This window comes from Canis lupus, chromosome 21, assembly GCF_048164855.1.
Source record: "Canis lupus baileyi chromosome 21, mCanLup2.hap1, whole genome shotgun sequence".
In the NCBI taxonomy this organism is placed as follows: Eukaryota; Metazoa; Chordata; class Mammalia; order Carnivora; family Canidae; genus Canis; species Canis lupus.
In genome coordinates this window covers 6,107,184-6,121,307 of record NC_132858.1, presented here as the reverse complement: position 1 = coordinate 6,121,307, position 14,124 = coordinate 6,107,184, and the positions used below count along the sequence as shown (strand labels likewise).

General features: G+C 46.5%; 1 protein-coding gene across 12 annotated transcripts in view; it reads left to right on the top strand.

Annotated features, from left to right (window-relative positions):
• The window catches only part of CHKA (choline kinase alpha), a 71,112-nt gene that overhangs the window by 37,343 nt on the left and 19,645 nt on the right, over window positions 1–14,124 (top strand). For 7 of the 12 annotated variants that reach the window (XR_012013697.1, XM_072790174.1, XM_072790176.1 and 4 more), the window contains exons 3-4: window positions 3,927–3,980; window positions 11,292–11,405. Coding sequence is in view for 11 of the 12 variants with exons in the window: in XM_072790174.1 (XP_072646275.1) it covers window positions 3,927–3,980; window positions 11,292–11,405 (168 nt within the window). In the remaining variant the exon portion in view is untranslated. Of the gene's footprint in view, window positions 1–2,863; window positions 2,894–3,926; window positions 3,981–11,291; window positions 11,406–14,124 lie in introns of all 12 variants that reach the window. The other 5 variants (XM_072790175.1, XM_072790180.1, XM_072790179.1 and 2 more) reach the window with 2 other exon arrangements.

The window sequence follows — 14,124 nt, the reverse complement described above, 5'->3', positions numbered from 1 at the left end:
TTATAAAAGTAAAATACTTTTAAACACTTTTATAGCAATGCAAGTATGTAAAGTAAAAAAAAAAAAGTGGAAGTCCTCTATTCTCATCCCTTATTTCCCAATAGAAATCAAGTTTTTACAAATTTGGGTTTTAAATTTAAAAGTTCTTAGCCCGTCAAAAATCTGTTTCAGCTTTCAAAATCTTGTATAACTCTAAAATGAAATATAAACCATATGCCTGTTACTACTGCTAAGCCACTTTTATTTCCTATAACACCGTCTAATGAATTTGTGGATTATGAGGAATGTTTTCAGATTCTCTTGAACACCAAGCCCAAGATAGGAAGAAAAGAACAAGGAAGGTGGGAGGAACAGTGGCAGTGTATCTTTAATAATCGTTGGATGTCTTTTGTTTGTTTTTTGTTTTTGTAATGTCTTTATGTCCTACAATTCATTTAGAGAGCCCAATTCAGGGATGTTAGAGTCTTAAGCATATTTAATGCATTCTGACGTCTTAGGTCTTGAAATTTCTGTATTTATTTACTTATTTATTTTTAAGATTTAATTAATTTATTTTTGAGAGAGAGAGAGAGAGAACAAGCACAAGCTGGAGGGAAAGGCAGAAGGAGAAGCTGACTCCCTGCTGAGCAAGGAGCCTGATATGGGACTTGACTCCAGCATCATGACCTGAGCTGAAGGCAGACGCTTAACCAAATGAGTCACACAGGCACACTCTGTGTTTATTTTAAAAAGACTTTTTATTACAGGGAATCTCAGATACATACAAAAGTGGAGCAGAAGAGTGTAATGAGCCCCAAGTACCCCAATATCTGTCTTTCCCTTTGACCAGTCCTTCACCCTCGCCCTTGGTCATTCTCTGGGGTTATTCTGAACCATATTCCAGACATCACATTAGCACTTCCATGAATGTTTCCATCTATATCTATATAAGATGATTTTTTTTTAAGATTTCATTTATTCATGAGAGACACAGAGAGAAAGAGAGGCAGAGACACAGGCGAAGGAGAAACAGGCTCCATGCAGGGAGCCCGATGTGGGACTTGATCCCAGAATCTTGGGATCATGCCGTGAGCTGAAGGCAGATGCTCAACTGCTGAGCCACCCAGGCATACCTAAGATGATTTTTTTAAATGACCATAATAATGTTTACATCAAAAGATCTTAGTAATTATTTGATATTAACCAGTGTTCAAATTCCTAATGTGAAAACTTTAGTTTTATTTTATATATGATAGCTAGTTTTTATTAAAAGTTGGCAAAAAATATGGAGTCATGTTAAATATTTATACAATATATTTTAATATCTGCTTCAAATAAATTTATGCCTCTGAAGTAAAATCCCACAGATTCCAAGATACATTTTACTTTCTATCTTCCTGCACAAAAAAGTTCTCTGACTTCTTTTTTGGCAGTGAGTCTATCTCCCCTTGGCTTATCAGGAGGAGGTCGCTTCTCTCACTTTTTGTGAATATCTAAATTGGTTTGAGATTTCCTGGTCTTACTCTTTTTGTTTACAGGATTGAGGGAACCTGAACATTCTGTACTGAGGAAACAGAACAGAGGGTTGAATGTGGCAGAAGTCCATCTTGCCTTCATGATGGTGCTCTTATGGTATAAGTAATGCATTCATTTGGGGGTGGAATGGAGTGGGCAGGGGTGGGGAAATCCATAACAAAATTTATTTCCACCGGTGCAAGAATTAAAAAGGAATGGCCTTGGGAACTAAAGCAATTTGTAACTTTGGATGAAATGACTTGCTTTTGAGAGCACCATTGGACAAGGGAAAGGGACTTCTGTTGGCTAAATAACCCATTAACTGTATCTCCCTAAGAAGATACAGTTCGAATAATAACAGCATAGGAATAACCATAGTCCTTTAGAATTTTGTTCAGGTCAAATCCCGTTACGACAAATTTCAATAAGATACCCAAATTTCATATTTGTCTTTTCTGACAAAGTATCAGTATACAATATATCGTATTGTAGAACTTTTTTTGTTCTTAACTTTCCTTAGGGAGAACAAGCACAGGATTTAACATTTTGGGACATTTGGGCCCCATTCAGCATCCGTATAAGTACCATAGCCAGTTTCCCCACTGCTTGGACCATGGATGTGAGTTTGCCCGAAGCCGGCTGGCTCTGTCACGGAGGTTGTGCCTTGAGCTTCACAGCACAGCCGGCTCCTTTATTCATGCAGGCGAAAAGTGTAGTGAGCAGCAGGATTCCTTGGTGCTTTGGAGGAAGACTAACAATTAGTGAAAGATGGAGTCCCTATTTGTGAGGAGCTGGTAGGCCATTGGGCAGAAAGGGGACAGCTCAAGTCTGACTCTGAGGTCGCAGTGGTGCAGCCATGGGGAGTGGTTTGGAGTTAAGGAGCAAAGCTTTGGTGGTACCCAAGTACTCTACCCTAGAGTTTGCCACATTGCACACCGAGCCATCAGCAAACCAAGTGTTTCTGGAGTGTTTTCATTTTGGTAGCTTTTATTGTAACGGGATTTAACCTGTAACACCTTTTCATCAGAGAAACGCAGATTACAAGATTACACAAATGAAAGTATATATTGCCCCAGTTGTACTTTCCATACTTTGTACAAAATGAACTTCATGGGATGTTAAAGATGTTATTGAATTTGTAGAAGAGCAATCTGCTTCATGAACATGGATATTTACCTTTATGTTGAGGAAGCTAGCACATGCACTGTTTGTGCAGAGCACGCATGAAAACGTCCGTGGAATGTGTCCGTGCAGGATGAATGGGAGCGCTGCTCCAAAGCACTGGGGTCTTTGAATGGCACTAGAGTAGCTGGTGTTGCTTAACGTGGCATTTTTTTTTTCCTGTCCATACTTTCCACCCTTGGTACAGGTATTTTTGATAAAGCTGTGGAATGGAAAGGTATGTTTTTCATGGGATGTTCAAGAATAATTTACCTTAACATTTTGAAGAAGCTCCCTTTATGGGTTTCCTTCTGGGTCTGGCTTAAGCCGACTTAGTTTAATTATAGCAAATAACATTTCTAGAGGCAATATTGGAGTGTAAAATTTTGGCATGATGCTTAAGTTTCTGACTTGCTTTTCTCCGTCCCCTTATTAAAGATAGTAGGAAAATTTCTAAAGCACTTGGGGTGGAGGGTTGCTTTTAAAAGATATGATCTGTGCCATGAAGAAAGAGTGTAGCCAGAGAGTTGCACAAGGCAGTTAATGATATATTTGTTATTGCTAGATCCCTGGTTTCCAATAATTTGCAATTTCATTGAGGAAAGTGATATAAAAATATCCCTTAATATATTAAAATGTGAAGTAAGTTTAGGGACTTGATTAAATTCTCACGACCCTCTTTTTGGTGGTAGAATTCAGATTGAGCCAGTGACGGGCTGAGTGAGCAGGGCTATGTGAAAGTGGCAAGTTGGCAGGCTTGTCGCATGGGTTCTGTGCCAAGTCTCCTGCCTGCACAGCGCTTTTTTCTCTGTCCCCGTTCTGTGCTGACCACGATGACTTGCCCCGGGTGTGTGTACACTCCTAGTTCTTGTAGGAAGGAAGCTTCCTCAGGATAGTGTGGACTTGAAGGCACCACCTAGCTAAATTGGGGAGACCACTTGACCATTTGTTTCGGGAAGACCTGATTGGGAGAGCGCCCCCTATTGACTTTCCTCGGGCAATGAAATTGTGAAAAAGTACACGGCTGTTTGGGGTCAATAGGACGTTCCTTTTCTTGTAAATAAATGAAGTGATTCCTTGGGTGTTGATACTAGTGCTGGACACTCGTGGTGCATTTTAGCCTGCCGCTGTTGGTGGCTTCCATGGGTTGAGAAGTGCTCATTAAAGATCTGTGATGTTTTGTAAACCCTGACTGTTCTGGTGGTTGCAAAGTTAGTGTCTGTTTGGTGTTCCCCATCTTACCAGAAGTGTTTGCTTTTTCTCATTCGTAGAGGTCCTGTAATAAAGAGGGATCCGAACAAGCTCAGAAAGAAAATGAATTTCAAGTAAGTAATTCAGTCCGTTCTGCATCTGTCTGAGGTGTAAGCGGTGTTAGCAGTGCCTTTTGGCTGCCCCCAGAGGGGCTGATCTGTCTCCCAGAGGATGGGGCATGCCGTGTAGGGAGCCACGCTAGGAAGAATGAGTGTGCCCTGGGTATTTTCTGTTCCAACTGAGTGTAGGCAGCAGACCCTTGTGGTTTTTCCTTATGGCAACCTAAACAGCATTTGGGGCGAGAGAGGGCAGTTTGGGGAGATGCTTGTGCATGACAGGATGTAGAGGCAACCTGGCTCGTGCAACTGTGCCTCTGACCCCCTCTTCCAGTCCCTTGGGACACTGAAGCAAGCACTGTCCCAGGTGAGCAGGATTGCCTTTTCCTATGCTTGGTACCCCAGTCAGATTAAAATGACCCCCTCCGAAATGCTTATGTTCAGAAGAACTTGAGGTCGAGAGCACTGATGCGTTGACTTGGGCCCTTTTCAAGGCTCAGAAGTGGAGATTCTAGAGTAGTGATGTCCACATGCCATCGGGCAAGCCACCTTTGAGCACACTGGCCCCATATCTGCAGGTTTGTATAGAAGTACCCCCCCCAACACAGACATAAGCGCACTAGTTTTATTCACTGTAGACTAGTTATTGAAACCATCAAGAAATAGGAATTAAAAAGAGGTGAGATCATAAAGGCATAAAAGTACTGATGTTTCCCCCTGATGTCTTGGTGGATTGTTCTGGGTGTGCCCTGCTCTGGAGGCCCCAGTCTAATGGATCCAGAATGTGTGTTCTGAGTGACACTGACTGAGACACCCCCCAGCAGGAAGTGATGGACATGGAGTTTCCCCCATCCAAAGTCCTTGGTGTATTGGCCTGCATGTGTCCTAGTGGTTGATGAGGCTGGGTCCTGGGGGCCTCCGCGATGCCACACTCACCGTACATTCTCAGTTCTAGTTGACTCAGCTTTTCAATGGCACCCGGCACCACCCCGTCCTCTCTGAAGTGTTTCCTTCCCCCTTGGTTCCTTTCTGGGCCTGACCTGTTGTCTTAGGTGCCCCAAGACATCCAGAGGCCCTCTTTCTGCGCTGCCCCTCAGCGCCATCCGCTGTCCGCCTCCCCTGGGCCATCTCGCCAGGTCCAAGGCTGAACACACCGTGTCTGCCCCACCCCTCTCCCAGGAGCCTCAGTTTCTCCTTTCTCTGCAGACAAAGCTGGGAGGCCCCTCTGATATCCTTCTCACCCTCACCCTGTGTCTGGGCTGTGAGTCTCCTGTTTTCCTGTGAATCTACCATTTGTCTATGTGTTCATCTCCTTTGATATACCACCCACCTCCCCAGTCCAGGCTGTGCCTCTTCTCCTCTGGGGGCTCTGCTCTGATCAGGTCAGCCTCTTGCATGATGTCTTCAGAGCTCACTGTGCCCCAGTTTGGCCTGGGCTTTGTCCCAGCAGGTCCTCGTGGCCTGACCCTACTGACCTTTCCTTTCTCATCTTCAGTGTCCTTCCCTTTCCTGCCCCCAGCCATGTTGTCCTAAACTCTGTGGTTTTCTTCCTGCCTTTGCAGATGCTGCTCCTTCCATTTGAAATGCTCCTGACTTCACCCATTTGTCACCCCCACTTTTGCTTCTAATTAGGACCTCACTCAAGGGTTCCTTCCCCACGGGCCCTCCTACTCTCTAGACTAGGTGTGTGCCTCTGTTTTGTGCCCTCACCGTGAGCACTGTCTGCTCTCCTCTGCACTTTCTCTGGCTGTAACTTTTCAGCATGATGCGATTCGTGTCTGCCCCCTATTCTTGGGAGTCTAGACTCAGGGAGGACCTCTCTGCCTCTTACTGCCTCACCAGAGCTATTGTGCCCATTATCCAGTGGGGCACAGATAGAATTGCCGAATGCTGGCTGCAGCCAGCACCTGTGCACAGCTCTGGAACATTCTGCCCCTTGCCTGCTGGTGTGCACACTCCTTATCCCTTCCTCTCCTCAGTCCAAGATGTTCTTTGAGCCCCTTTGGATGGCTGGCCTTTGTCTGCAATCGTTCCCTCTTTTCTGAGCGTTTCCTGTGCTGACTTCTCTATAGCCTCAATGACCAGAGACCCCCTCCCCTTCTGCCCTTCGGGAGGGTGTTTTCCCATCACATCTGGGTATCTTGGCTGTTGGACTGGGTAGTAGGGGGTGATGTCTTGGGGAGTGGTGTCTTCTGGCTTTTTCCTCATTCCTGCTTCCAAACCATTCTTTCTCTGTTGAAAACCCTCCTGAGGGATGCTTTAATGGCTCAGTCGGTTAGGCAGCTGCCTTCAGCTTGGGTCATGATCCCAAGCCCCATGTCGGGCTCCCTGCTTGGCAGGGATCTGCTTCTCCCTCTCTCTTACCCCCTACTCATGCTCTCTCTTTCTCTCACTTTCTCTCTCAAATAAAATCTTAATTTTTTTTTTTTTAAAGAGAAAACCCTCCTCCTGAGCACTGCCCTGGTTTGGTGAAGATTGCTGTGTCTGACTTGGTCTTTGGACCTCGCCGCTTTGCCCTCTCTGGACCCACACCTGAACAGCTGGACATTGTTAGAGGGAAACCCACTGTCGGGAGGACTACTGGCCTGTCCGGGGGCTCGCCCTCCTGACCAGGTCCCTCTCTGCTCCCAGTTGCTGTGTTCTCGGCGCTTATCTCCCAACTTGCCAGCCCGTGAGCCATCTGCGCTTGTACACCTGCTCTTTCCATAGCCTGGTTCTTCCCTCATGCTCCCGACTCCGACTCTCCTCCTTCCCACCAGTGCGTTGCTGGCTGTCCCTTGTGGCCTCGCCTGCATCCGCTCCCTGTCTGTAGTAGGATTTCTTGAGAGTATTTACACACTCTCTACTTTCTTACTTCTCGATCTCTTTTTTTTCTTGGAAAAAAAGTGTCGAGCATGTGAGGCAGCACAGAATAACATAATGAACACCCTTACCCCAATGCACAGAATTAGTAATTGATATTATCATATTGCTTGATTTCCATCTTTTAATATACATTTATTTTAATTATTTTTAACTTTTTATTTCAAATTTCAGGAATTTTGCAGAACTAATACAGAGAGCCCCCCTCCTCCCTGCAGCTCCCCTGATGTTCACACCTAACAGCTAAGGACACCAACTCTGTCACAATAATGACAGCTAAGCTCCAGGCCTTCTTTGAATTTCCCAGGTTTTTCCACTGATGTTTTCTCTTCTCCTGTTCCAGGAGACAGCCAGGACCCTACACTGCATTTGCTGGTGGTTCCTCCCTGGTCTCTTCCATCTGCCTCCTTGTCTCTCACAGTCCAAATGGTTGTTAGGCACATTGATCGTTGTTTCATAAGATGTTCCCTCAGGTTAGCTTTGTCTCACCTTTTCTCGTGACTGGAATGAGGTTATGCATTTTTGGCAAGAATACCACAGAAATGCTTCTTTAGTCTTCTCCAAAAGTTCATAATCTCGATATTACTGGATTTTAATGTTTTTAAAGAAATACAATTGTGTAGATAAAGCACACCTTGGCCCCCCAGCTGTCCGCCTCCCTCTTCCCTTGCCTGCCTGTCCCCTGCCCCATTGCTCCGGTAGCACCAGTCTTGTTTTGGTCACCAAGGACCCCACATTGCTGAATCCAGGGGCCACTTTGCCCTTTCTCCGTGTTTCCTCTGAGCATCCGGGACAGCACCACTCACTTTCAACCCCACTGCCGTCTCTCTTGCCCCCAACTGAATCAGGGGCTTATGTGGTGGGTTGTAAGCCCCAAATGGCACATGAAATGTTTTTAAAATGAAATAGACTAGGAGCACCTGGGTGGCTCAGTAGGTTAAGTATTTGCCTTAGGCTCAGGTCATGGTTCCAAAATCCTGGTATCGAGTAGCACATCAGGCTTCCTGCTCAGTGGGGAGCCTGCTTCTCCCTCTCTCCCTCTTCCTCTGCCCCGCCCCCCCACCCCCACCCCCGCTTGTGTTCTCTCTCTGTCAAATAAAATATATTTTTTAAATAAATTAAAATAAAATGAAATAGACAAGGAAGTACTAGAAAGTCTTGCAGAGTGGTGAGCATGTAAGGTTAGTTTTAGGGGTGGGTGTTTGACAGCTCGCTGTGTAAAATGTGCTTCTTCCTGTGGGGCCAACCCCCAGGAGAGCTCAGACTCTGTGTGGATTCCTCCTCGTTAGCCATGCATTTTTAGCCCTAGATGCCATCGAGGTACTAAGGACTTCATAGCTGGCCCGGACCTTCTGACTTTTCCAAGCTCATTTTGTTCTCTTCTTCCCTGATTGTTCCATTGGGAGGTGGGGGCTCCCAGTTCCCTGAATGTGCTTGCTTCTCACCCCTCAGGTGTCCATGTCACCATCTCCTTAGAAGCAACCTCCTGCCCTGCTGTCCCATCCCTGCAATTACCCCACCTGTGCCGGGCTTGCATATTACTGTCTGCTTCTCGCTCTGGAACGTGGTCCTTGCAGGCAGCATTCATGTCTTTTTTTTTTTTTTCCATGTCTTATTCTTGTTTCCCTGAGGCGGGAACACAGTGCCTGGGGCTTACACAGTGCCAGGCCCATTGTGGACATCCAGTAAATATTCTGGGGCTGAATGTGTATGAATATTTCTGAAGCAGAAGTAAATAGTTTCAAGTGGGGGTAGGACCTTCTGTCCTGAGAAGGTAGGGCCAGCTGTGGTTGGAGGGCCAGTGGACTGGGTTGTGTTGGTCCCAACCTCTACGGTGCTCACCTTCCCAGTAGTGTGCAGGAAGGTGTGTGGAGACCTAGTGGTGACAAAAGGCTGCCAGTAGTTGATGCACTCATTTTAAGATTCCCTGCTGTCCTTAACCTGTCTACTTTTCTTGCTTGTAATTGTTTTCCTTCACTTCTTCCTCCAAATTCTTTCCTCCATGCACAGCTGCCCTTTCTCCCTCCTGGGAATAAACACTGAACTGTAGTGTTACATGTAAACAAAGAGATTTCTTGTCTGCAGTACTCAGAGCAATGCCAGAGAGAGTGACAAAGTTCCTAGGTTTCCATCCATCTCTCTCTCCACTATCCCAGCAACGGTTTGACTTGGCTCTGGAGGATTCTGGGCCCTGTGTGTTCAGCCCAAGTGCCAGTGACAGCACAGCCTGTGAGGTCACTTCCCAGTGGCCTTTGTACTGAGTGGGCATGATGCACGAATTGCTATGTCTGTGATGTAACACGTGGGGCCTTAACTCTGTATAAAGTTTGCAGCTCCCACCTTAAAGACCTCTTTGGGATCTGGCACATGTATGTGTCTTTTTTTTTTTTTTTTAATTTTTATTCATTTATGATAGTCACAGAGAGAGAGAGAGAGAAAGGCAGAGACACAGGCAGAGGGAGAAGCAGGCTCCATGCACCGGGAGCCCGATGTGGGACTCGATCCGGGGTCTCCAGGATCGCGCCCTGGGCCAAAGGCAGGCGCCAAACTGCTGCGCCACCCAGGGATCCCATATGTATGTGTCTTATACAGAGCCCACCCTGATGCCCTTGGGCTTGGTCACTTCACACAGAAGAAAACCGAAAAACAAATTTAATTCTGACAAAACTTGGATGCCTAGACAGAAGAAATCCTAGTGGAATTCGGGGGTAGGGTACAGATGGCAGAGGGCTGCACAAAGCTCCAGGCCACCTGGTGCCACACCCTGGTGCCAGGGTCCTGCAGTGCCCGGCCTGCCTTTGCCATGGCATCTCGTTCTGTGAAGGTTCCAGGTGGAGAGAGAGGCTTTGCAGACCTGTGCGCACACTCTCCGGTGAGCATCTCTGGTGCTGGATGTGAGGCCAGCAGTGACCATCCCTCCAGGGAGGTCAGAGGGTAAATCTGTCTCCTCTCAAACCCTGCTCTAAGCTCTGTGGACCTTACAGATCAATGCTGTTTGTATTGTCCTTGTCTTAGTCTCCTGGGGCTGCCGTAACAGACTCCTCAGGGGTGCCAGCAACAGACATATCTCACTGAGCTGGATGCTGGAGGTCTGGATCAGGGTGCTGGCACAGTTGGGTTCCTGGCCTGCGGGTGCTGTCTTCTCCGTGTGTCCTCACATGGTGGAGGGATGGTGGGAGGGACAGCAGGCTCTCTGGAGTTCTTCGTATAAAGATACCGCATGAGAGCCCTGCACTTGCGACCTCATCTATACCTAACCACTTCCCAAAGGCCCATCTCCAGACATCATCACACTGTGAGTTAGGGCTTCCATGTGTGAATTTAGGGGGGGACACAATTTAGTTATAACAGTCACAGATACAAAACTGCAAATGAGTAAATAAAGATCAGGCGTTACAAGGTGGTCAGACTGCAATTGTGGGTAACACAAGACAGTGGCTAAACTGTAACTGTGGGGGCTCACCAGTAAATATTTGCTCTATCCAAATGTGAAAGTGATCAAATTACTTTTTACTGTGGTTCCATGTCCTTTGGAAAAGTAGCTTTTCTGTTTTCTTCTCCATAACTTTAGCATCCTTTCGTTGCCTGAGTAGGTCCTATTGTCCTATTGTCTCCATAACTTGAGCATGCTATCGTTGCCAGAGAAGGTCCTATTGTCTGTTTCTATAACCCGAGTATAAAGAGCTGCTTAACTTTGCACAGTGTTTCTGCAGAATTGTAGTCACTTCGGTGCATTTCTTAACCAGAGATGAATAAGGATCATCTGAAAGCGCTTTCCAGCCACGCTGGCCCTTCTTCCTCAAATGTGGCGGCTTAGAGGTTGACTTGCTGTTTAATGGAAAAGGACCAGGGAGTGAATTTGAACTGAGACCAAAAGACGGTTTTTGAAGGCAGGATGATTCTTGATCCCACATGAGTTCCTAGGACTGAAGACTGCATATGAGCAATGTCAGGTTTTGGCAAGAGACAAACGTTAAAATGGCAGCAGGGAGAAGACTGGGGATAAGAGCAGAGCATAGAACCTGTGAAGGCTCCATGCCGGTGCTCTCTGGACCCAAAAACAGGCCCAGATATGTCAGTTGTCCTTAAGGATTGGTTCAGCGGCCGAAGGCCCCTGGAAGGGGGGCCACAACATTGTGGTGGCCTTTGGGAAGATGCTATGGGTGGAACTCATCGAAGTTTTAAAATATGTACAAGCAATAAGATACAAATAGATAATATTCTATTTTTGGAATCAGTGACTCGGTTAAACTTGAATTTTAAATCTCATCACTATAGTGTGGTGCTTGCAAGCATGGATCCTACAGATTACAAGATATGATCTCTGTTTCTTTATGGGGGTGGTACTAATAGTGCCCAGTCGTAGGGTTGCTGGGAGGTTAGATACCACCGCTCCTGTGAAAGCACTATTGTGCCTGCACGTAGTCAGCCCTCAGTAAACATTTGGTGTGTTGCTCTCTGTTTTAGGGGGCCGAGGCCATGGTTCTGGAGAGCGTTATGTTTGCCATTCTTGCAGAGAGGTCGCTTGGGCCAAAGCTCTACGGCATCTTTCCCCAAGGCCGCCTGGAGCAGTTCATCCCGGTAAGATGTGTTCTCGACTGGTCAGTTGATGGGTGCCACAGACAGCAGACAGATTCTATGTCTTGGTCCTGCAGGAGCCTGAGCTGTTGGGGTCTGACATGGTAAATGGGATTCACGTTATGAAACTGTATCAGAAATAAAGAAAAAACAGATTTCTATTGAATTTACATTAGAACCTCTGTTTTTTCTGCCAAGATGTTCATCCAAATGAAAAATATATATGAAACCTAATATTCCGTTGTCCCCTGAAGCTGCTTACCCCAAAACTATTGCTTTTCCCCTTGTACCTCTCAATTTCTGGGCCGCTTTCAGGACTCCCTGCAGAGCCCTTTGGCCCTGGCCACACCACCCACACCTTGGGTCTTTGGCCACCATTGCTCTTTGCCTCGTCTCCCAGCTCACTCCCTCTGTTTGAGTCTTCCCAGCTCTATGTCCCCCACAGAGACATTTCAAGGCCCAGCTCAAATCCTCTTCCCAAAAGTTGGGACTATTTGCTTTTTCTTGCTGCCTGAGGCATTTTTAATGTTGCTGCCACATCTGCCAGTGTGTCATCTTTAGACTTATGTGTGAGTTAGACCCACGAGGGGCTTTGGGCCTTAAGAGCTCATGTTAAAGTGAATCCTGGACAACTCTGGACCTCGTGACCAGGTTGTTGAGACCAGATTGGGTAGAGATGCTGAGCCTGGCTGGCCTGCATTCTCACTCACAGCCTGGTTCACAGATTTGGGGTGGGTGCCTCCTCTTCACCTGTGTGAGCTCCTCGAGGACCGGGTCACAAATGGTGGCCTTTTCATGCCCTGCCTCGCATGGGCACCTATGTGCAGGACTGCCCTGTATAAATATACAGGTGGTTAAGCACAAGCCACCTGGCTGAAGGGATGCTCTGCTTGCCAGGACTCAACCTGTATTCAGTAGGAAGCTGGAGGAAGGGGTCCTAATTGTCTATTCCCCAGAGCCCAGGGAAAGGAGCCTTCTCGTGACCTGTCTCCCAGGAGGGGTGCCCTTTTCTGCTTGATGCAGTGGCACCATATGTGCAGCTGCCAGCCTGGGGGTGTGCTGAAACCAACAGCTATACCGTCATGACAGACCTTCTGTCTCTGTACCTGCACCTCCTTGCTACCTGGCAGTGTTTTCATTTATAACTGTCCCAATAAAGACAGTAACACCCGACTGGTGTGCAAATCAAATGAGATAATAAAGTATTTGAAAGAATTGAAAATCTAAAATACTTCCTGTGGTTAGAAGTGGCAACATCTTAAAAACAATATTGAGTTTGATAAAACCAGATTGTGTAAGACTACACATAGTATACTGTTTTAATAAAGCCCACTAAAAGCAAACTAAAAATTGTTTAAAACATACCTGTGTGGTAAAACTTCTCTTTTTAGGGAAGATAAAGGACCCGTGAGCACAACTCAGAATATTGGGACTGTCCTGTTCTGTATCAGGGATTGATACTATTCTAGTTCTGAAATTCTAATCTCTTTTTGTATATAATGTTTACTTTATAGTGAAGATTTTTTAAAGTTCTTAAAATACTGGGTTGAACCAATCATCAACTGTTTTTGGCCCCATAAATGGTGATTTCATTTGGCTCAGCCTGATAGTGCGTGTTATTTCCAGGTTTACTCTTGAGCATCTAGTGGTGTGGGATGCACTCCACCTTGTCTGGTTCCCATAGCATTTTCCAGAGGACACAGGAGAGTGGTGGCCTCTAAGAACCCTGGTTGGTCTCCTATTGCTCTTTCCCTGCGCTTGGGAAAGGACCTTAGAACTATGAAATATGTTCATCTTTGACCACGGTTAGCTTTACACTATCCACGATGCCAAGTATGGCATTTTTTTTTAACAGAGCCACATGAAAAATGAGTGAGCTGCCACTAAGAGCCAAGTCCCCGTCTCTAACCATGTCCTGATCATGTCATAACTTGGAGGGTTCTCGAATAGGAGAGGAGGAGTTTGAGCCTGCTGCTTCCAATGAGCTCTGAGCTCTCGTCATCATGCTCCCACCATTTGTCGAGACTTCCTTGGCTGGGTGCTGGTCCACGGCCCTTGCCAGCACTATCTGTTCTAGGTCAGAGCAGCCTCACCAGGGACTCGATGTCATACTTCTCATTTTACAGAGATCAGAAAGATGCAGAGGTCTGAGTAACATGCCTTTGGTCATGTGGCTTTGAAATGAGGATTAAAGCCAGAATTCGAGCTGAGTTTTCTCTAACTTGGAGACCACCCCCCCCCCTTCACCCTTGGGTGCTCTGGATTTTCAGAGGAATGCCTCTTTGGGCTTCTTTAGGGGAGCAGCGCATGTGGAAAAGACAAACAGGTCTTAGTTGAAATTTAGTTGATTGTGATTTCCTTGTGAGGAACTGGGAAAGTGCAGCCTGAGCATGTGTAGCCTCAGACTGCAGTAGTGGGAGCTGGACATCTCTTTCTTCGTTCAGCTGTGCACTCTGAGAGCTGCTCTGTGCCAGGTAGGGTGCTGTGGGGTGCTGCAGATGCCACTGTAGATGAGGGGGTAATGGCTCACCCTGAACTCCTGCCGTGCTTCTGACTAGGACCTGTGCTGAGCACCATCTCTTGGCTGTGATCTTTCAGGCCAGGGTGTCTGAGGTGCTGAAGGAATTGACATGGGCTCATGTAACAAATCCTGAGACTCAACTTTTACCAGGGACGAGGGCATGGAGAGGGAAGAGAGGGCAGAGTCTGCCTAAATGCTTGT